The 24,611-nt window shown below is 38.5% G+C and overlaps 1 protein-coding gene and 1 pseudogene across 12 annotated transcripts in view; one reads left to right on the plus strand and one right to left on the minus strand.

Moving 5' to 3' along the window:
- The window catches only part of LOC107494997 (pentatricopeptide repeat-containing protein At1g26900, mitochondrial), a 48,695-nt gene extending 25,698 nt beyond the window's left edge, over positions 1 to 22,997 (plus strand). The window contains exons 1-9 of one of the 12 annotated variants that reach the window (XR_008002596.1): positions 12,805 to 13,207; positions 13,755 to 13,853; positions 14,101 to 14,169; positions 14,495 to 14,633; positions 18,271 to 20,353; positions 21,390 to 21,554; positions 21,652 to 21,899; positions 22,084 to 22,544; positions 22,735 to 22,997. Coding sequence is in view for 1 of the 12 variants with exons in the window: in XM_052253898.1 (XP_052109858.1) it covers positions 18,407 to 20,116 (1,710 nt within the window). In the remaining 11 variants the exon portion in view is untranslated. Of the gene's footprint in view, positions 1 to 11,584; positions 12,018 to 12,804; positions 13,208 to 13,754; positions 13,854 to 14,100; positions 14,170 to 14,494; positions 14,634 to 18,270; positions 20,504 to 21,389; positions 21,555 to 21,651; positions 21,900 to 22,083; positions 22,545 to 22,734 lie in introns of those variants that run through there. The other 11 variants (XR_008002599.1, XR_008002602.1, XR_008002606.1 and 8 more) reach the window with 11 other exon arrangements.
- On the minus strand, positions 15,843 to 17,440 carry LOC110281067 (pentatricopeptide repeat-containing protein At1g26900, mitochondrial-like; annotated as a pseudogene).
- Positions 22,998 to 24,611: the final 1,614 nt, after the last annotated feature.

Raw genomic sequence — 24,611 nt, forward strand, 5'->3', positions numbered from 1 at the left:
ATAAATCCACTTCTGGGGCCCACTTGGTGTATGTTTGGGTTGAGCTTGATCTATCCACGAGTTGAGGCTTCTATTGGAGTTGAACTCCAAGTTATGACGTGTTTTGGGCGTTCAACTCCGGATTATGACGTTTTTCTGGCGTTTAACTCCAGACAGCAGCATGTACTTGGTGTTCAACGCCAAGTTACGTCGTCAATTTCCGATTAAAGTATGGACTATTATATATTGCTGGAAAGCTCTGGATGTCTACTTTCCAACGCCGTTAAGAGCGTGCCATTTGGAATTCTGTAGCTCCAGAAAATCAATTTCGAGTGCAGGGAGGTCAGATTCCAACAGCATCAGCAGTCCTTTTATCAGCCTTTTTCAGAGTTTTGCTCAAGTCCCTCAATTTCAGCCAGAATTTACCTGAAATCACAGAAAAACACACAAACTCATAGTAAAGTCCAGAAATGTGAATTTAACATAAAAACTAATGAAAACATCCCTAAAAGTAGCTCAAACTTACTAAAAACTACCTAAAAACAATGCCAAAAAGCGTATAAATTATCCGCTCATCAGATGTACCTAGCCGACGCCTCTGATGCTATTCGCTGCAAAGTCTTTCCAACAACTCTGACAAAAGTAGCGATGAAGTGGTTCAATAGCCTCCCACTAAGAGCGGTCACCAATTTTAACGACCTCTCGCGCAAGTTCCTTATGCGATTCTCAATCCAAAAAGATAAAGTGAAGCACGCGTCGAGTCTCCTGGAAGTAAAACAAGAGGTCAGAGAACCTTTGAGGGACTACGTGGAAAGGTTCAACAAAGAATGTCTAGAAATTCAAGACCTGCCTACAGTGGCAGTGATCATGAGCCTAGTAAATGGACTTCGAGAAGGCCCTTTTTCCCAGTCCATCTCGAAAAGGTACCCGACTTCTTTGAGTGATGTACAACAAAGAGCTGAAAAATACATCAACATGGAAGAAAACGCCAAGCTAAGAGAGTCAAGCTGGCGACCTGGGCACTCTCTCTCATCAAAGGAAAAGGAGAGAGAGCCCAAGAAAAAAGAAGAAGTCGGGCCTGAAAGGCCAGGAGATATCACTCTTATACTCCTTTACGAGTTTTTCTAGTCGATGTCTATAGGAAAATTTGTCACACTGAAAGGCTACCTCTCCCTAGGCCCATCAAGAACAAGAAGGGAGGAAGTCGTAGCAAATACTGTGAGTACCATAAGCTATATGGGCACTCAACAAATGATTGTTACGACCTGAAAAATGTGATAGAAAAGTTGGCTAGGGAGGGTCGGCTTGACAAATATCTCATGGAAAGGTCGGACTATCATGGCAAGAGGAAGCGAGATGAGGAGGATCGAAGAGATCTACCACCACAGACTCCGGAAAGGCACATACATATGATCTCAGGGAGGTTTATTGGAGGAGGTCTCACAAAGTTATCTCACAGGAGGCACCTGAAGGAAGTCTACCAGGTCGGGGGCAAATTGCCCGATCTCCCGACTATCTCTTTCACCAAAGAAGATGAGCAGGGCATTATTCCCGGACATGATGATCCGGTAGTGATTACCATGATTCTCGCCAATGCCCATCTACACAGAACCCTGGTGGATCAGGAGAGCTCAGCTGACATCCTGTTCAAACCCGCATTTGACAAGCTGGGATTCGATGAAAAGGAGTTAAGAGCATACGCTGATACCCTATATGGGCTAGGGGATACACCCATAAAACCACTGGATTCATACCCCTACATACAACTTTTGGAAAGGGGATAAAATCCAAGACTCTAAATATCGACTTCATAGTCATTGATGTGGGCTCAGCCTATAACGCTTTAATAGGCAGAACAACCCTAAATCAGCTTGGAGCAGTGGTAACTACCCCCTATCTTTGCATGAAGTTCCCAACACCAGGGGGAATTACAACCATCAGGGGAGATAAAAAACTGGCAAAAAAATGCTACAACGAAAGCCTAAACATGAGAGAAAAAGGCAAGGAGGTTCACACCATTAAGCTCAGAGGAATTTGAGCTAAAGAAGAGTTATGACCACAGCCCGGGAGAAAGACTGAAGAAGTACAAGTTGGGAAGGAGGAAGGAAAGAGTACCAACATAGGAGCTAACTTGAAAGAAGACTCGAAGCAGAAGCTTATAAGGCTCCTACAAGAAAATTCTGACCTCTTTGCTTGAAAAGCCTTCGACATGCCTGGAATAGATCCCGAGCTCATGTCGCACAAACTGTTGGTATACCCTGGATCACGACCTGTTCAGCAGAGAAGACAGAAACTCGGATCTGAACGGGCTCAGGTGGTGGAAGAACAAATACAAGCTTTCCAAGAAGCCGGCTTCGTCAGAGAAGTCAAATTTTCGGCTTGGCTGGCTAATGTGGTGCTAGTCAAGAAATAGAACGCTAAATGAAGAATGTGCGTCGACTACACTGACCTGAACAAGGCATGTCCAAAAGACCCATATCCACTTCCAAATATTGATACCCTAGTAGATTCTAGCTCGGGATATCAATACTTGTCATTCATGGATGCATACTCGGGATATAACCAAATTCCAATATACAATCCGGATCAAGAAAAATATCTTTCCTCACTCTTGAGCAAATTATTGCTATGTGGTTATGCCTTTTGGGTTAAAAAATACAGGAGCCACATATCAAAGGCTGATGAATAAGCTGTTTGCACCTCACCTTGGAAATCTAATGGAAGTATATGTAAACGACATGTTAGTAAAAACCAAAGATGAGGACCTTTTGACTGACGTCTCGCAAGTCTTCAACACCATTAGGACACACGAGATGAGATTAAATCCCGCAAAGTGCACCTTCGCAGTGAAGACTGAAAAATTTTTGGGGTTTATGCTAACACAAAGGGGGATTAAAGCCAACCCCGACAAGTGTATAGCAGTCCTAGAAATAAAAAACCCGACTTGCTTAATGGAGGTCCAGCAGCTAAATGGCTAACTTGCAGCCCTTTTCAGGTTCTTGGCAGGATCAGTATTAAGATTCCTACCACTTTTCTCCCTACTAAGAAAAGGATGCCAGTTCGAGTGGACTCTTGAATGCAAAGAAGCCTTCCAGGAGTTCAAATGATTTTTGAGCCAACCTCCCATTCTGACCCGACCTAAAGTCGGGGAAGACCTCATCCTGTATTTGTCCGTAGCTGACAAAGCTGTAGCATCAGCTCTAATACGGGAAGACGAGGTCAGGCAGCATTTAGTATATTTCACCAGCAAGGTTCTACAAGGTCACGAGTTAAGGTATCAAAAACTTGAAAAATTTGCGTATGCCTTAATAGTAGCGTCTTGAAGGCTATGACCTTATTTTCAAGCTTACACAATAAGAGTTCGAACGAACCAACCCATGAAGCAAATTCTTCAAAAAATAGACATTATGGGCAGAATGGTTCAATGGGCTATATAGCTATCCGAGTTTGATCTCAAGTATGAAACTCGGACAGCAATTAAACCCCAATGCCTCACCAATTTTGTAGTAGAATATGGAGGAGATCAAGAAGAAGCTTCCACAACTTCGGAACTATATGTGAATGGCTTTTTCAACAAAATCGGAAGTAGTGCGGGCATAATATTGGCAAATCAAGATGGAACCGAAATAGAGGTCTCCCTCAAATTTGAATTTCCGGTTTCCAATAATCGGGCAGAATATGAAGCCTTGATCACCGGGTTGAAGCTAGCAGAGGAAATCGGTGCGACCAAAGTAGACGTGTTTGGCGACTCTCAGGTGGTGACCTCTCAAATCAATGAGGAGTATCAGGCTAAAGACCCCAATATAAAGAGGTACTTTGACAAAATCTTGGAATATCTTAGGCGGTTCTCAAAGACCGAGGTCAAACACATAACTCGGGACCTCAATAGCAGAACAGACGTCCTCTCTAAGTTAGAAAGTACCAAGCCAAGAGGAAATAATAGGAGACTGATTCAAGAAACTCTCTAGGAATTTTCTGTCATGAAAACAGAGGCTAAATAAGATGTCCTTGAAGTATCCGGATTAGACCTCGGATGGATGAACCCCCTAATCGAATACATAAAATTTGACATCCTACCCAAGGAGGAAAAAGAGGCCGAGAAAATCCAAAGGGAAGCACAGAGCTACACCTTGGTGAAGAATATCCTCTGCAAAAGAGGAATATCCATATCATTGTTGAAGTGTGTCCCGACCTCAAGGACGACGGAGGTCTTAGAGGAAATACACAATGGTATATGTGGAAATCACCTCAGAGCAAGATCTTTGGCTAGGAAAGTTGTCCGAGCCAGGTTCTATTGGCCGACCTTGCAAAAAGATGCCACCGAGTTCGTAAAGAAGTGTCAGACATGCCAAATGCATGCAAACTTCCACGTCGCTCCCCCGAGGAACTCATCAACATAACTTCTCTATGACCTTTTGCAAAATGGAGATTGGACCTACTCGGAGCATTTCCCCAAGCACCTGGACAAGTGAAGTACTTAATAGTGGGAGTGGACTACTTTATGAAGTGGATCAAAGCAGAGCCATTGGCCACTATCATAGCCCAGAGGAGTCGAAAGTTCCTCTATAAGAATATCATTATAAGGTTTGGAGTTTCCCACTCCATCACCACTGATAATGGTACCTAGTTCACCGACTCTACGTTTAGAAACCTGGTAGCCAGCATGAAGATCAAACATCAGTTCACCTCGGTTGAACACCTACAAGCAAATGGGCAAGCTGAGGTAGCCAACAAAGTTATACTGGCTGGGTTAATGAAAAGGTTGCAAGATGCAAAGGGAGCCTGTGCTGAAGAACTCCCTCAAGTGTTATGTGCCTATCGGAATACGCCTCAGTCCGCAACAGGAGAAACACCCTTCCGACTTGCTTATGGCATAGAAGCCATGATACCAGTTGAAATCAACGAGCAAAGTCCAAGGGTGGGGTTCTATGATGAAGTCGACAACATTCAGGCACATAAAGAAGAACTAGAATTACTCCCTGAAGTCCGAGAACAAGCCCAGATAAGGGAAGCAGTGCTGAAGCAAAGGATGACAAATAGATACAACATGAGAGTCATTCGAATAACCTTCACCTTAGACGACTTGGTCCTGATTAGAAATGGCATCGGCGTTAACAAGTCGAGTGAAGGAAAGCTCGCTGCTAATTGGAAAAGGGCCATATAAGATAAGTGAGGTCCTAAGAAAGGGATATTACAAAGTATCCGATTTGAGTGGTGCCGAGCTCCCAAAGTCGTGGCATGCTTGTAACATGAAGAGGTACTATAGCTAGAAGCGAACTCCACTGCCTGATGTACTCTTTTTTTGACTTCATGGTTTTTTTCCAAAAAAGGGTTTTCCTGAAAGGGGTTTTAACGAGGCATCAAAGTGGAGGCTAAGGGTTAATAACTCTTAAAATCCTTTAGTAGCTAAGAGCAAAAGCTACCTACATCAAAAAATAAAGATTTATTTTATCTCTCTATAATTCCATTACTGTTACCATTATTTTACGAAACACACCAACTTAAACTTGAAAAAACGTGAAAATCTCATGCCCGACCTAAGTGGTCAGCAGGATAAAACGACGAGGTACAAGTCGGTGTAAAGAGGTTACAAAACACGATCATGATAACTCGGGAACATTTTGACCTACTAATCGAAAACCTGAGAAAAATTGAAATGCATCGCAAAAATAACCTAAGTTATGAGAACAATTCAAAATAAGCAAAACTTGAATTTGTGAGGAATACAAAAGAGATAAGAAAATCCATCAAAGGACAAAAAGCAAAGGCTATTTCGAGTCCTCAGAAAATCTTACAGTAACTTAGACAAAAACAGCTTGCTTAGTCAAAAAGCTTTTTTCACAAAACTAAAAGGGTTTTCCATAAAAACCTTATAAACATCACAGTAGCTCCATCAACAACAATCTTGTCGGGATGGAGAGGAGAAAGGTCTAAGCCAGGAGCAATAACTCCAACTTGTTCCTTAAACCCCCTCCAAGCCTCCCGACCTTTCTCCAGCTCCCGTTGAAGATCAATATTTTTAGAAAAGACCCTGACATAGTTCTGCTCCGCCTTCTCCTTTAGGCCCTCTGCCATGGCACACTAACCTATTAGCTTATTCTCCCTCTCCTGAAGCCGGGCCAGCTCATCCTTCATCCAGGCAACCTCCTCTTGGAGCCGCTTCTCTTCCCCTTGATATAAGACAATCCTCCTCTCAAGTTCCTCTACAGTCCTTTGGGAAGAACCCAAGAAACTTAAAGGAGTTTTGTCCAGAATATCAAGGAGAGAAGTGCAGACTCTAGCAGTCTGAATGCCCCCCCAAATCATAATTTGAAGATGATTTCGAAGGAAAGCATCATCCGTAGCGATTTGGCTATGAGGAAAAATGTGCTTCCGAGCGAATTTGGGACAATCGAAGTTGGCCTCCTCAGAAGGAGAAGAGTTAGTCTCTGAGGTCTTACGTTTCTTTTTTTCAAGTTCGGAGGGAGGTAGGACTGTGGGGGATAGGAGGAAGAAGAGGAGAAGCAGAGGCAGAGGTTACCAAAATAGGGCGAGAGGAGGTCCCCAAATCATGAGGAGGAGGAGCGCCAACAGCCCCAATCTTAGCCGCATTGGCTCGGACACGAGCTCTTCTCTTGGCATCTTGGACTTTTTGGTAGGAAGTACTGGATCCACTCTTCACCATTTTTGAAAAGTAGAAACAAGCAATTAGTCTACAAGTCGGAACCTTTAAAAATGACTACAAAAGCTACCTAGTTGGGTCCGTACAAAACTTGGAGACCCCAGAAAAAACTTCTTGGTATCTAGATTAGGGGCTCTTCCCCAAGATTCTGGGAAAAACCCCACTATGGCCTCCTCAATCTCGTCCAAGTCATCCAGGCCATACTTCTCGATAGGGGAGGCCTCCAGTCAATAAAGAGGAAATCAAGGATAATTGCTCTCATCAAGAAAAAAGGGATGGTGACCCTCTACAGCTTAGAATTTGAAGAAAAAGTTTTTAAAGTCATAGAAGGATTCGTCAAAAATAGAAAAGACTTTCCGACCTTGAATGGCCCGGAAAGACACCCATTGTTGCTTATTATTTTGAGCGCTAAATGGCTTTGGTCAGATGAAAAAGATAGAAAAAGATCTTTAAAGAAGTCGAAAATTCTAGCTCTCGGCTGACAAGTTAGTAAATTTACATAAAACCCCAAGAGTTGGGGTAGAGCTGGGTAGGAGCAACTCGGCAATGAGACAATACCCTTATTTCAAAATCAGAAAAACGCAGAAAAACCCCCAAACGGGTGAAAAGGCAATCATATATAAAAAAAGTGAGGGTCAGAATGAGCAACCCTCCCGAAACAAACCCGGTCTTCAGGACCCGGGACTACCAACTCGTATTTTGGCTTATCAACCTCATCGCCACAAATCCTATGGTGGGTGCGAAGGTCGGTGATATAATCAATGTCTACTAAAGATTTTTCTTCCAATACGGTATCATCTACCCATCTCGAAAGGGACTCAGGGATGTGGAAAGACATTTTTTCAACAAAAAAGAAGTAGGTATAAAAGTGATAAGACCTACAAAAAAATAAATAAAAAGATAATAAAAAACGGGGCTCCTAAAGACAAAGTGGCATTTCTCTAAAAAAGCAAAATAAGGAATAGAATCGCCAAACCGACTAATAGACTTACAAAGGTTCTAACACTTCGAACAGGGAATCGTAAAAGCATGAAAAAACTCCTCCAACATGCAAAGCAAAGCATAACTGATAGAAGAAGATATAGAAGGGACTAACCTTTGTAGACTTAAAGAGGAGCAGGCACAGCAGCAACGAAGCACTCCGAGAAGGAAGGCTAAAGAATTTTTCTTTTGAATGAGAGAGAACAAAGAGTGTAGGCAAGAAGCTTCAGAAGACGAAAGAAAAAAAGAGAAAAGAGAGGGAAAAAGTATTTATAATACGTTAGGGGCACAATGGTAAATTGACGCGACCATTAAAGAAACGCACCGTTACCAATGTAACTGCCCCCGCATGTAAATACGAAACCCCAAATGACGTGACGCTTGATTAGACAAGGCGGTTAAAGAAACCTAAAATCACGTCGGCTCTAAACCAAAAAACACATCGGTTCTCAAACAAATCCAAGCTCAATTAATACTCGAGTCCAACTCAAAAGCAAAGAGATCGGTCTCGAGTAGGAGCATTGTTCATGTCCTGACCCAACACTATGGTCCAGGCCTAAATAAACCAAAAAGGCCCAATCTAAAGATTGGTCTTCACCACCCACCTGACCTCTTCCAAAGAGGTTGGGTTCGACGGAGACTCCTCCCCAAAGAGGTCGGGATCGAGGTGAGCTGGCAGATAACATTTATTCAAATAAGTAACTGTCCCTGAAATCTCTCAACCCACTTCTAGAAGCCATATCTCAACAACCCTAAGATAAAGAGACGGTTATCCACCTTCAAAAGTTGAACTACTCCAACGGTGGTTATTGGATCACCACTATAAATACACTGACACCCCTCAGGTATCTCTAAATTCCGATACTCTCCAAACCTGCTAAACTCCTTGCTAACTTAGGCATTGGAGTGTCTTTGCAAGTACCACCCCCATTCCTCAAAAACACACAACTTGGACGGCGGCTCCAGAACGTGAACAAGTCGGAGACTACCTTCCATTGATACTTGGGCCAATCCTTCAAGCCCAATCCACCTATCTCAAGTTACCTACGTAACAATTATTTTATTGATATTTAAAATATGGGTCCTAATTTTTTTAATCTCTTTCATCCTATAAAAAACTTGCATCATTACCATATAATTCACCTTTGGAAAAATACCTTGGCCTCCCAATTAGATGAGGAATATCAAAGTGCAAATTTTTGAAATGGATGGAGAAAAAAGTTATCGGGAAGACATAAAATAAGGATGAATATAGATCGAATTCAATCTGCAAACCCCGTAGTGTTTATTCAAATCCGATCAAAAAGTTGCAATAAGAGATCGGATCTGCAAGATTATTGGATCGGATCTGATCTGTACACTAATAGGATCGGGTTGTGAATTTTAGGTAGATACTCCTAGATCTGTAGATCTAAAAAAATAAATAAAAATGTAAATAATTATAATCTAATCAGTCATAACCCTATTTTCCTTTCCCCTCCCAATCACTGCTTCCCTTCACTGCCTTACTCCCTCTCTTCACGGTCACCGACCATTACTGCCCATCATCTGTGTTGTGTTGTTGGCGTCGTTGGAATCGTCGCTTATCTCACTGCCTTTCCTCAGTTGCCAAAATCGAAGCCCACTTCACTTCCTTTGCTCACTTCCCTGATTCTCTATCGTGTGTGTTCCGTGTTGGCACCATGTCAATTCTTATCTTCTCCGTTGCCTGTGTTCCTTAATAGCAAAACCTTGGTTCCCTGCTTTCCGATCTCGTCTCTGATTGCATTCTACTTCCAATCGAGTTCTAATTCGCTTTTCTTTCTTCAATCAAAACTTTTATTTTTTATTTTTTTTTCCTTCCTAAGCTAGCTATACTACTTCAAAATCCTAAACATGTATTGCTTGTTTTTGTTGATTTTTGTTAGAACTATATTTTTGGAGTCCATGCTCTGAGAATCGTGCAGAATCTTATCTTTTTCGGCACCTAAGCTCTTCCCCTACTCTCGAATTCCCTCTTTTTTAGACTTCATTATTGAGTTCTAAGGATGAAAACAGCTTAGGTTAGGCTAGAATTTACTCTTAACAGGTCATGTTTGTAATAGAGTATAAAGTATATACCCATTTTGGTCCTCAAAGAATTTTAGACTGGACACTTTAGTCCCCAACTAAAATTAATTACTCGATTGGTCCCTAACAATTAACTCCGTCAGTCACTTAGGTCCTTTACTCTGTTAATTCTAACGGAGGACAAAATAGTCCCTAACAACTCTAACAGGAGACAAAATGGTCCCTGATCTCCTCTGTTTGGAAACGACACTATTCTCTTCCAATTTCCATCGTATCTCGCATAACACTAATAGTCTAACACTGTAACTTCAAACTACACAATGCACACTCTATAAATTTAATGTTCACAAGAAAAAAATCCTCCACGAATTGAGTTGCTGATGTGGTTTGTAATTTTAAAAAGATTGAATATTAGAGATAGATTATGTAAGTTTAAGATTGTACCAGAAGTGGAATCCTTTTGTGTCTTATGTAAGGATAGATTAGAGACGGTACATCACTTGTTTTTTTCATGTGATCGTATATGGAAGTTGTGGGGATCAATCTTGGTGGATTGGAGTGTGATTTGGGTTTGGCCAGGTGAACCACCAAAGAATGCTTTGAGGTGTGGATGGATAGAAGGATAAGAAAAGATATGAAGGAAGTATGGATGGTGTTATTTTTTTTATAATATGGTGCACATAGATATGTAGAAATAACATTGTCTTTAATAATGGAGTGTTGGTATTAGAGATGTTAAATGAGAAAGTTGTAGAATGCACAAATCGATGGTGTCAAGATTGACAATATATGAGTAATTGATGTATTTATGAGTGCAAATATCAAGTCTAAGGTGAATAAGAAGACATATGAAGTTGATATTTGATGCATGATTTACTGATCTATGAAAAAGGCCAATAATTCTGCTGATTAAAAGTTGAAAGGAGAATGATCATAATTTAATGTTATATAAATGATCAGGTTCATCCTGAAGTGTCTTTAGAGGAGCTAAAATCATTATATTCTTTTTTTCCTTGTTTGTTATTTTATGGTAGTTTTTATGTTTTCTTTGTAGTTATTCCTCTATTTTTGTTACTGTGAAAGTGAAGAAGGAGAGTATGAATGTTAGGGTATGCGAGATATGAAAAAAACAAGTGATGTGCCGTCTCTAATCTATCCTTACATAAGACACAAAAGGATTCCACTTCTGGTACAATCTTAAACTTATATAATCTATCTCTAGTATTCAATCTTTTTAAAATTACAAACCACATCAGCAACTCAACCCGTGGAGGATTTTTTTCTTGTGAACATTAAATTTATAGAGTGTGCATTGTGTAGTTTGAAGTTACAGTGTTAGACTGTTAGTGTTATGCGAGATATGATGGAAATTGGAAGAGAACAGTGTCGTTTCCAAACAGAGGAGATCAAGGACCATTTTGTCTCCTGTTAGAGTTGTCAGGGACTATTTTGTCCTCCATTAGAATTAACGGAGTAAAGGACCTAAGTGACTGACGGAGTTAATTGTTAGGGACCAATCGAGTAATTAATTTTAGTTGGAGACTAAAGTGTCCAGTCTAAAATTCTTTGAGAACCAAAATGGGTATATACTCTAGAGTATATTAACCTAAACTTGGCTGTAGTTTAATATAAATTTTTTAATGAATAGTGAATTCGACTTATTGTTAAATCTCACCTAATCTAAAGTCTGTCAATAGATCTTTTTTTTATAAAATAATTAAATTTTAAGATATAATTTAAAATTATTTTATTTGACTGATTTTTTATATTTTAACATAAAAAATTAAAAATTTTAAAAAAATAAAGATACACAGAGATAAATAGTTTAATGAATAAAAATATTTTAATATTATAAAAGATCCAAATTTAAATTCTTCTAATTACATTTTTTAATGCACAGCCTCCCTCTTCACTCTCGTCTCTCGCATTCCCTCTCTCTCGCAGCAGTGCACAGCAGACGCAGCGGCGGCGTCTCCCTTGCACCGGCGTCCCTGCCTCTCTCTCCCTCACATCTCTTTCTCCCTCAAAACTCGGATCGAAGTCCAACCAAGAGCCCAGAAAGCACCGGAATCACCGGCGGTGACGACGACTTGGCTCTCCCTCTCTCATAGCTTTCTCTCTCGTATCGCAACCCAGAGCCAGAAAGCCCCGGCGGCGACAAGTCGGCAAGGCGAAGGCGTCTCCCTCTTTCACAGCCCTCCCTCTCGTCCCTGGCTCTCTCTCTCCCTCACGTCTCTCTCTCCCTCACAGCTGCCAAGGCGGTAAGGCGCGCTCGTCTCTTCTCTCTCAGGTCTGTGGCGGACAGCGGTGAGGTGCTTCTGTTCTCTGCTGGAAAGGTCCTTGTCTGGTAAGCTATTTGTTTATTTTTCTTAATTTTTCTTTTATTTTTCTATTTGTGAGAGGGATGATTAATACTTTGATAATTCTGTTCTCTGTTTGGGGGAGAGACATTTGATGATTCTCTTATTGTTATTGATTGTATGTTATTGATTTACTGATTAATCTTATTGATTACTGATTTAAGTGATTATTGATTTAGATATTATATTATTAATTCTAAGGATAGTTAATGAATGTTAAATAAGGAAGTTTGGGTTGTTTGAGTTGATAGTTTATTGTCTCAGCAAGCTGTACATCACTAAAGAAATTGGTCTCAAATCTTGTTTTGGCAAGCAATTAATTTTGTTAATTTTTAAATGCAAGACAAACAACAAGCTACAATAGCATAGACGAGGTTATGATGTGCTAGAACCAAAATGCTATGAAAAATAAAGAATTGCAACAAAATACAATAATACGTAGGAGTTCTAATTAGAAAAGTGAGGAGAAAAAAAAATATGAATTTAACATCACATTTTTGAAGTTTAAACCAATGTTCTGAAAACCGATTCGAACCGGCCGGTCGAACCGGTCGAACCGTGAACCGGACGCTGAAGCGGTTCGGATAACAAAGAAAACCGCAGAATTTAAAAACCGGCATTGAACCGGCGAACCGGCCGGTTACCGGTCGGTCGAACCGAACCGGGACCCGGCCGGTTTTTTAACCTTGCAGCAAAACGCCGCCGTTTTGTGTTGTAGGAACCCTAATTCGTCCCTTTTTCCCTTCGCAGCCTCCACTTTCGTCCCCAGCCTCCCACAGAAGACAGAACAACAGCCACACCACCACTCCACAAGGCCACGACCCACCAGTCCACCACAGTTCAGCAAGGGTCAGACTTCAGAGAGAGAACGCCTGAAGCCCTCATCGCACTCACCTCCGTCGCACCTTCAGCATCGTCACGCCATCAGCAGCGTCGCGCCGTCAGCTCCGTGGCGCCGTTGGGTCCGTCGCGCCTTCAGATACGTCGCGCAGTCAGCACCGTCCCGCCGTCAGCTCCGTCCCGCACTCAGCTCCGTCGCGCCCTCAGCCACTTCGCATGTCACCTCCGTCGAGCTCTGCCTCTGAGAAAGCAATAGAGAAGCGTTGAAGCGTTGAAAAAATTAAAGCCTGAAGTCCTTTGAGCTCTGAGAGAAAGCAATAGATTTCCTCATTTCCAGGTAATTTTTCATTTAGTTATGAACATGATTTTGTGATGAAAGATTGAAATCTGATACTGATTCTCTGATGAACTCTGATGAACTGAACTCTGATGAATTCTGATGAACTCTGATTCTCTAATTTCCAATTTTGTGATGAACTCTGATGAACTGAACTCTGATGAACTCTGATGAACTCTGATTCCCTAATTTCCAATTTTGTGATGAACTCTGATGAACTGAACTCTGTGAACTCACCGCCATGTGTGCAGATGGACATGGAGCAAGTCCTTGCACTTGATTTTGACATTAAAGATATTCTTTTCTTTTGTGTTTGGAGGAAATTTTGGTTAAACCCTGTTAATACTTCTGAGTTCTGACTCTTTTTAATGATTTCGAAACAAGAGAACAAGAACATATTCTAGAGACATATGGTGATAAAAATGTACTTTAGTATTTCTGGTTTTACTTAGCTTGCTTACAGATTCCTAAGATAGTTAATTGGGAGGAATATGTTACTTTTCCTAAGATAGCTTGTGCAGTAACCTTTTATTCTTTATTCTTGTAGGCTTTTGTCTAGAATTTCCTACTACTTTTCCAATGGACCATTTCTAAGGTTTTGGATCAAGAAAGGATATGATCCACGCAAAGATCCTGATTCTCGCATGTATGACTTACTCCTTATTTGTAAATTTCTTAGTATATTTGTCTGTAGCTATGATTTAGGAGTTCTTTTCAGCATTAGAATCTTATCTGGGACGGGATTGTTTTTTATATAAATATTAATAGTTTATACTTTTCTCCAGGGTTGAGAATGCAAAATCTTCATCATGTCAATTAGTCCTTATAGGTTTTTGTTATGTATATATATATTGGATCTGATCTTTGTTGACTATGTGTTTTTGAATCGGCAGTTATCAAAGGATTGAATATCGAATTCCAATCCCATTACGAAGTCACTTTCATGCTCAACTAGCCAATAGGTATGTTCCTTCATTTTGTCTCTTGCTTTACAAAGCAACGTTGTTAATGGAAACTTGGAAGCACTCCATTCATGTGTATGAATGTGAATGAGGAAACTGAAAATAACAATGTAGATAAACATATGCAACAGAATGCATGTACGAATGAAGAAGATATCGTACAAAATTCTTCACAATTTCAACTAAATTTATATGCATCCTAAAACTGGATTTTTTCATGTACCTTGATATAATAACATTTGATTTTGGTGGCTGTCACTATCTATGATTAGTATATTGTTCTTTGTGCTGTTTTCTCATTTCTTAAGGCATTTGTTTTATTTAGGCTAAAACCTAGATGGGAAGATATATGCACCTTTCGAGCATTCCCTTACAAGCTGCAGACATCTTTACAGTTATTCGAGCTTCTTGATGATTATATTCAATCAGAAATAAATAAGCTTCCATCACAGGCATCTTGCACTGTAAGTTTTGTGAACCTTTATTGAATATCTCAACTCAAATATGTAAGTTAGCAAAGTACTCTACTCTGCTCTTCATTCCCCTAGCATGAGGTAGAGTTCTATGTTAACTATGGATGATATGGACTTTGACCTTTTTTTCTTCCTCCTTCCTCTTTGATTGAATGAGCAAATAGGTAGCTGTTTTACTCCATTAAATTTTCTTCTATTCTGAAATTTTGTGCATATTGATGTTGCTATGTTATGTTTGATTGGTTGTTTTATTTTTTGACTTTTGAATTTGTATTTGAATGAGATTATAACATTCTGGTTTATGTAGTATTTTTAATTTGAATGACATTTTAAAGTTTACATTAGAATATAATTATATTTTCATGTGTTTATTTATATTTTATTTATTATTTTATTATAAAATGGTTTTTTCGGTTCAACCACGGTCGAACCGATTGAACCTATGAACCTTCGATGACCGGTTCGGTTTTCAGAACCTTGGTTTAAACATTTCTAAAATTTAAACTAACAAGTTTTACAAAAGGCATCATGAGCTAAACTCCCTTCCCTTAGTCATCCTTCTTAAAAACATTCTTTTCTAGTGGACTCGCAGAAGGTATAGAACTATCAGATAAAACCGCTGACTTAATAGATATACAGAAATGTAACCTCATCTGTGATGATCCTAAGCCTTTTGTAGATCCTCATTCATTAAAAACTAGATTGCTCTCCCACGTGATAATACAAAAAACTCTTCACTAAAGTCAAATATCTGCACGTTAGCACTCAGCAGAAGATGTGAAGGAAGCATATTCCTTTGCATTACCAGTGATGAGTTATAAAAATCAAGAGCACAAAACTCAAACTTCTTGGACTAAGAAAGGTGACTTTGCCTCCTCAAAATTATCATTGGCTTTGGAAGCAATGAAAAACTGTGGTTAACTTGCTACACAACCTCAGGTCAAATCTAGTAAAAGCTCTATCATGAAAATAGTGTAGAAATCTCCTCTTCCATTCACCTGCTATTGCATCCTCTTCTTGCTTTATCCTTGTTGGGTTTATTGATAGTATGGTGCTCTAGGAGCAAATTACAATATTATCTAATTTGGTGGACATTAATCATGCCATACAAGCAAAGACGAAACTATATTGCGCAATTGATTGTTGACATCAAAATTGTATCATGTTTCGAGGTATTGTCTGTCAAACATTTGATGCACCACAAAGACCACCACTTTGCGTGATAGAGTTAGAAACAATGATTTTACTTGAACCATCAGTATCTTCATTCCTGATTATCAATTTCAACTATATTGACTCCAGCTTCCTTCAACATATTTCCTCCCTCAGTTTAAATTGTAGTAGCATTAGGTTGCTTCATTTCTTGCATTCTTATTAGATCTGAGATTCTTCCAGCATCAACGTAAATGCCAGAAATCAAGAGTGAATCTATAGGATGCTCTGTATAAATGTTGCTTAGCACATCACACATTCTCCCAATTTAACATCATCGTAGACTCGGCACGCAGAAAGCAATGTACACTATGCAGTTACATTGCCCTTAATAGGCAAGCTTTCAATTAGTTTGTGTGCTTCATGTAGCATCCCTACTCGACCCAGAAGATCAACCAGAGATCCATAATATTCAACTCTTGGTGAAAAGCCATATTTGCAAACCATGCTCGTAAAAATTTCCATCCCCTTAATTACATATCTTTACCCTTCATCCTCTCAAATATGTCAGTAGCTTCGTCTAGAAAGCCACATTTGGCATATGCATCAACAGGTGCTGCTCCAAGAACTGCATCCAACTCTAGTTTCTCCTCTTTCATAAAACTAGTAACATATCGTACTACTTGCATAGATCCGGAAGCAGGGCAACCCGAAAGCAACCCAACTGAGGTAGAAGAATTAGGTTTAAGACTTTCAAGTTTCATTTGTTGCAGGAATTTCATTGCTTCTCCAAGCAGCCAATTTCCTGCATACTTGCCAATCAAGCAGTTCCACAAAATAACATCTTGTTGAGCAACACCATCAAAAACTCGATGCGGCAAATAGATACGACCCATTCTTGCATAGAGAGCAACCAATGCAACCAAGTCCAAGTCGGATATAGTAACCATGGATTCACGTGCCTTCAAGAAAACTCCGCATGTCAGCAGCTGCCGACAAAAGACTTAATGCAGTTGCAACACTCGCTTCAACCCTGCAGCAATGCATCTTCCGAAACAAATGAAAGGACAGCTGAGGCTAAGAAGCAAGAAGTGGCCAGCCATCAAAGTGTTCCATGAGACCGAGTCATTTCGTTGGCAAAATTCATCAAACTGGTTGTGTGCATCTCCAAGTCTCCTGAAAACACAGTAGAGATGCAAAAGGGTATTCCTAAAATCAAGAAAAAGCAGAGTTCTAGACCTGAGTGTAAGGCCATGAAGGCCCCGCCCAAAGACAAGGTTGGAAAGCCTAGCACAAGCCTTGATGACGATGATGAAAGAGAAGCGGTCAATGAGAATTGGGCGATTCCTAAGTTGGGTGAAAAGGGGCAAGGCCTTGGCAGGGGAGTTGCTGATGGAATATCCCTTAAGCATAGTGTTGAACATGAAAAGATTGGAATTTGGAGCTGAATTGAAAATGGAGGAAGCATAGTGGATATGTGAGATTGAAGCTGTGAGGAGCTTGTTGAGACGAAAGGGAAGGTTGATGAGTGCTATTTTGAGTATAAAGGTGTGAATTTGAAGAATGTGGGATTGGGTTTTGCATGATGATTCCAAGAAAAGAGCTACCTTGTGATGCAAATGCAATGCTGGAACACCCTCTTTCATTAGCCACAATCAGTAAATGAAGTTACTTACCAAATCGACTCAATAATGAGGGAAGGAGGAGTTGGGGGAATGCGGAAGGAACCAAGATATTCAGCCTGCAGTTCTAGTGGCCCTTGTTGGTCTTGGTCTCTCTCAAGTTCTCTAGCGTAGCACAATCATATTTAATTAGTTATGAATTTTTTATTCATTTGAATTTCTTAACTCATTCAGAACTTTACTACCTATAAGTAGATGAGAGACTTTATCATTAGAAAGTAAAAGGTGTTTCTAATGATGCTGACTTGCTGCTAAAAGTAAAATAAAATAAGAAGGATGACTAAGGGAAGGGATTTTAGCTCATATGCCTTTTGTGAAACTTGTTAGTTTAAACTTCAAGAATGTGCTGTTGAATTCATATTTATTTTCTTTCGTCTCTCTTTTCTAATTGGAACTCCTATGTGTTATTATACTTTTGTTGCAATTCTTTATTTTTCATAACATTTTGGTTCTGGCACATAACCTTGTCTATGCTATTGTAGCTTGTTGTTTGTCTTGCATTTAAAAATTAACAAGATTAATTGCTTGCCAAAATAAGATTTGAGACAAATTTCTTTAGTGATGTATAGCTTGCCATATTATTTTTCAATGTTTGGGAGACAATAAAAAATAAGCTCAAACTTGTCTTATTTAATATTCATAAATAAAGTAAGTAAGTTTGGGCTGACTTTTTATCATCTCCCTAGCATTACTGTTTTCATCTACTTATAAGTAGTAAAGTTTATGGATGAATTAAGAAATTCAAATGAATGAAAATTTAATAAATAATTAAATTTGATTGTGTGTTGCGCTAGATAAGTTGAGAGCGACCAAGACCCAGAAAGGCTACTAAAATTGTAGGCTGAACATCTTGGTTCTTCCGCATTCACCCAACTTCTTCCCTCATTATTGGGTTGATTTGGTGAGCAACTTCATTATTGATTGTGGCTAATGAAAGAGGGTGTTCCAGTATTGCATTTGCATCACAAGGTAGCTCTTCTCTTGGAATTATCATGCAAAACCCAATCCCACATTTCTCAAATTCACGCCTTTATGCTCAAAACCGCACTCATCAACCTTCCCTTCCCGCTCAGCAAGCTCCTCGCAGCATCAATCTCACACATCCACTACGCTGCCTCCATTTTCAATTCTGCTCCAAACCCCAATCTTTTCATGTTCAACACTATGCTAAGAGGATATTCTATCAGCAACTCCCCTGCCAAGGCCTTGCCCCTTTTCAACCAACTTAGGAACCGCCCGATTCTCATTGACCGCTTCTCTTTCATCACTGTCATCAAGGCTTGTGCTAGGCTTTCCAACCTTATCTTTGGGCGAGGCCTTCATGGCCTTGCACTCAGGTCTGGAACTCTGCTTTTTCTTGATTTCAGGAATACCCTTTTGCATTTCTACTGTGTTTCCAGGAGACTTGGAGATGCTGACAACCTGTTTGATGAATTTCCCCAACGAAATGACTTGGTCTCATGGAACACTTTGATGGCTGGCCACCTTCTTGCTTCTCAGCCTGAGCTGACCTTTCATTTGTTTCGGAAGATGCGTTGTTGCGGGGTTGAAGCGAGTGTTGCAACTGCATTGAGTCTTTTGTCGGCAGCTGCTGATATGCAGAGTTTTCTTGGAGGCAAGTGTCTTCATGGTTACTATATCCGACTTGGACTTAGTTCTAATTTGAACGTTCTTACTGCATTGATTGATCTCTATGCAAGAATGGGTCGTATCTTTTTGGCACATCGAGTTTTTGATGGTGTTGCTCAAAAGGATGTTATCCTGTGGAACTGCTTGATTGGCAAGTATGCAAGAAGTGGGCTGCTTGGAGAAGCAGTAAAATTGCTGCAGCAAATGAGTCTTGAAGGTTTTAAACCTAATTCTTCTACTTTAGTTGGGTTGCTTTCGGGTTGCCCTGCTTCCGGATCTGTGCAAGTAGTACGATACGTTACCAGTTTTATGGTAGAGGAGAAACTAGAGGTGGATGCAGTTCTTGGAACAGCACTTGTTAATGCATATGCCAAATGTGGCTTTCTAGACGAGGCTACGGACATATTTGAGAGGATGAAGGGTAAAGATATGAAAACATGGACAGCCATGATTTCAGGTCATGGAATTCATGGCCAGCCGACTAATGCTGTTAAGCTTTTCAACAGGATGGAGAATGAAGGGTTTAGACCAAATGAGGTTACATTCTTGGCAGTTCTCAGTGCTTGTAGCCATGGAGGGCTTGTAATTGAGGGGATGGAAATTTTTAAGAGCATGGTTTGCAAATATGGCTTTTCACCACAAGTTGAACATTATGGATCTCTCATTGATCTTCTAGGTCGAGCAGGGATGCTACATGAAGCGCACAAACTAATTGAAAGCTTGCCTATTAAGGGCGATGCAACTGCATGGCGTACATTGCTTTCTGCTTGCCGAGTCTATGGTGATGTTAAATTGGGGGAATGTGTGAAAGATGTGCTTAGCAGCATTTATACAGAGCATCCTACAGATTCACTCCTGATTTCTGGCATTTACGTTGCTTCTGGAAGAATCTCAGATCTAATAAGATTGCAAGAATTGAAGCAAACTAATGCTGTTACAGTTGAAACTGATGGAGGAAATATGTTAAAGGAAGCTGGAGTCAGTATAGTTGAAATTGATAATCAGGGATGAGGATATTGATGGTTCAAGTAAAATCATTGGCTCTAACTCTATCACGCATAGTGGTGGTCTCAATACCTCGGGACATGATACAGTTTTGATGTCAACACTCAATTGCGCAATATGGCATCTCTGCTTGTATGGCATGATTCATGTCCACCAAATTAGATAATATTGTAATTTGCTCCTAGAGCACCATACCGTCAATAAACCCAACAAGGGTAAAGCAAGAAGAGGATGTAATAGCAGGTGAATGGAAGAGGAGATTCCTACACTATTTAATTTTGCACTGACTTGTGACTTTATTAACATAGAAATGATCTCTCCAATATGTTTAGTTTGCATTTCAATCTTTCACAATTTAATTGGGAATTCTATATTATTTGGGGTTACTTCTAATATTTTTCTTGTTCATACTTCACATTCTCAAAGTTAATCAGCTGCTATTTTGGATTGGTAAATTGCTTCTGGTCTTAATCTCCCGTTACCAATCATTCTTTCAAGCATTTCATTGGTGCGCGAGTATATTTTAGTTATTTTTCTATCACTAGTGGTTACTCTAATGATGACAAGTTATGATAGTATTGTCTATTTATATGGTAATATAACATGCTGGCTCTTATTATATCTATTTATATTGCTTGCTGAAAATTGAATTTACCATGATTTGATACTCACGAGCAATCTAGGTAACAGGGCAATCATGTTCTGCAGAAGTCAAATTTATACTAGAATTGCATCCTTTGCAGCATTATGAATTTATAGCTTCTCTAGTTAGCTTTTCCCCCCTTTTCTATTTTTGTTATTGTTATCATGAAATAAAAGACAGCACTGTTTGTTTGGAAACACTAATTGCATTTGCATCTTGAAGGAGTTTAAAATCGAGGTTTAATCAAATTGTACATATTGAAGATTGATTGCTAAACTGCTATATAATGAAGTTGCACCAACATCACAAATATTGGCAGAGAATGTATGAGTTGAGACTGCCAATAAATTTGTTTAAATGAAATTAAGTCTTTTGCTCTTCTTATTAATTATGTTTCTTTCCTATATATTGACATGTGTACGAAAATGCTTACTTACTCCATTTTAATTATAAATATACTCATCTTAGTGCTTTAGTCTTGTCAAAAACCAATAGATGAAACTGAATTTTATTGACTTTTCTTTCTTTTTCTCTAACTCCAACCATTTACTATAGTAAGTTTTGAACTTTTGATGCAAATAAGTATTTTTAGTTCATCGTTTGACGTGTTGCTTCCTTATTTTGCTTCATTGGCAGGGATTCTTATATGGTCTTCTTATTATTATTAAATCTCAAAAATACATAATAATGCAAACTTGCACAGCTTCACTGGGAACATCATCTTCCAGTGGTATTGCTTCATCTGATGAAGCCTCTGAGAGGATCAAATCAGGCTTCATTCACTTCAAGAAAGAGAAATGAGTTAGTAACTTAAGCGCTTACCACTATTTCTTTATTCAAATTCTTTCCTTTCATTTCTTATACCTTAAGCTTTCTCATTTTCTCAATTGTTCCACAGCGAAAACCTTGCTTTGTATGTAAACTTGCCAAAGGACAATCCCCCAAGATACTTTTCTTTCTTTTTCTAATAATTTAAACTTTTTTTCTTTTAATTAATCTTTTTTCTATTTTTGATTTTTTGCTAATGTCTGATTTTGATTTTTGAATTTTATTGTTTTTTTAAAGACAAGCTGAGGCGGATGCTGAGAGGATTGGTGTTGGTGTTACCAGCAAGGCACAGAGCATCTTTGATGCTTTGTCCAAAACGTAAGTTGCATTAGATGTTATGTTATTGAATTTAGGTCAGCTCTTTTTGGATCACATTGTAGCTTGGATTTTGAACCATTTTTGCATTTTATACTGTTATTTTATCACTGAAAAATAAGTTCCATTTCTTGGTTTGGTAGTTTATTAGTACTATCGCAGGATTCTAATGTTTGTTTTCTATCAGGATTTTCAATCCTTCCTGTGTTGTTTTTCCTGCATGACATGATTTTTAGGTGGAAACTGTGTTAGTTGAATGCTCAAACTTTGCTACATACTGATGTAGTCTCGTAGATGCGAGAATTATGCTTCATGTGGTTTTGGCCATGGCCCTATGCCGAGTTGATTCTTCGTTGCTAGTTGGTTCTTCCACACTTTAATGGCGCAGCACGTGTTTATAGGCAATACATTAGACCTTTCTATATGAACCCACAACTTTCACACCTGCCGCATATGCCACGAACTTCTCACATGTGGTATGTTCAAAGAAAGAACATATTCAGCAAGCAACACGATGTTTTGACTGTGGCTGAGAGATACATGGAAGAGCATGGACAGAAGCCTTTGAAAGACTCATAAGCAGGGTAACAAATATTTGCTATGTTGTGCACACTACATGATTCACAACTTTCTCACCCTTTAGCTTAGGTAATGCAAAATTTATAAAATTTTTATATTTAGCTATTTTAGCATTAGTTAGAAAAAGGATTCAATCTTAAAGAAATAATACGCACATTGAAAAATTATAATCATAAGAGAAGATGGCTAAATAATACTGATATTACTTTATTCTAGAGTATATTATATTTACGTCATTGATTTTTCTAATGATATACAGATTTCGCACTATCTCTGTCAAAACTGAGACTTCACAGGGAGGAAGACGCTTACAGTGATAAAATAATGTACTATATGTTAATTGTAATATTGCATATGGAGGTTGATTGTCAAATTCAGTTTTGGTTATTCAAGCATTTTGGAACAATAGGCCACTAGAAATTATTGTAGTTAACGTATCATGTGCTAGAATACTTGGCTTAGTTGGCTAACTTGATTGTTTATTTGATTATTAAATATATTCTAATTTTAGTTTTATTTCAATTTTTCATTGTGAAATTGGATGAAAACAGCGGTAACTAGAATCTGGTTAATTTATATATTTTTTTTCCATACAAATACAGGTTTATTGGAAAGGAAAAATATAAAAAAATGTAACTGTTACCGAAAGAAAAATTATCTATTGTTATAGAAGGATCTTCTGTCAGTAATTTGGTAACCTTGCCAAATTTTGAAACCCTGTTTTTGGCGAAATTTTTGTCGGTAATAAGCTAAAATCTGTCGATATGTTTTCGACCAAAAAAAAGTTGGTAAAAAAATTTGTGTCAATAAATTCATCGATAATATAAAATCTGTCTATAAAGGTAAAGAAATTTGTTGGTAAATTTATCTTTTTAAACTTTTTTTCTAATATTGTAAGTTAGTGATAATTATTTGGCTGATTCAAAAAAATAATATAAAATGTTTATTATTATAATTTTTTCTTTAATAAAATATTTATTAAAATATATATCTCTTCAATTTTCTATCCAAACACAATTACTTTTTATAGTAAAAAGTATACAAAACTAAGGCACACTCTTCAATTATTAATAACACAATATTAATGTTATCTTACCAAAATATTTTAATTGTGTCTGTTTTTGAAAAATTTCCCAAGTTCCTGTTCATTGATTATAATAATAAATATACACATATTTTCATGATATTTTAATGATCGTGTCACTGATTTAAAAATACTATCCTTACTTCTAACTGAATAATAAATTAGAAAAGCAATACATTAAAGTAAATTTTTCATCCAAACTATCCAAATAACTTCAATCAGATGCGCCTCCCCAACTCCCTTACGTGTTTGTTATACACGCGCTTCATATAATGTAAACCTTGTTCTTCTTCTTCTTTCTTCCTCTTCTACAACCTAATAAAATTCGTCGTTCTCCTCTGTTCGCGTTTTTTTTCTCTGCTTGCATTCTTCATTATTGATCTGCATTGAATTTAACGTAATAAACTCCGTCATTCTTCTTCTTCGGTTTCTTCTTTGAACTACACTTCTGAATGGAAACAATAAATGATTCAACTTCAAATCAGTTGAATGAGGTTATTACGTTGAGACAGCTAGGAAATAATTGCTGCATGCTATCACAATAATCTTAAACACTGAACAAAGTAAAAGGAGGCCACCGAACTGAACAACATTCATTTGGTGAATCAAAATCACAAAGGTCACCGAACCGAACAATGTTCATGTGGTGAATAAATATTGATCAACTTTCAATCAACAAGAATAATATTTCTCCTCCTCTTTCTCCTCATCCTTCTTCTTTCAAATTCGCGCACGTAGGTTCTTCTTCAACGCCAACATTTTGCTTGGTCCTCCTCCTCCTCCTCCTCCTTTCGTTATAATCATCACCAACAACACCAACATTTTGCTCGGTTAAGTGGAGTTCCTCATTTTGATTCACTTGATTGTTAATGTATTCATTTGAGTCTTTGTGCATGTAGAAATATTTTTCTTACTGATTGAATGTTTATCACATTTTATTTCAGCACATGATTGGTGTTCGGTTTAGTGGTGTTGGTCATTTTGGTTCACCTGATTGTTATGTGTTCAATTGACTTCTTTTGCATGAAAAAATGTTATTCTTGATGATTAAA

The sequence above is a fragment of the Arachis duranensis genome, chromosome 9, assembly GCF_000817695.3.
Source record: "Arachis duranensis cultivar V14167 chromosome 9, aradu.V14167.gnm2.J7QH, whole genome shotgun sequence".
In the NCBI taxonomy this organism is placed as follows: domain Eukaryota; kingdom Viridiplantae; phylum Streptophyta; class Magnoliopsida; order Fabales; family Fabaceae; genus Arachis; species Arachis duranensis.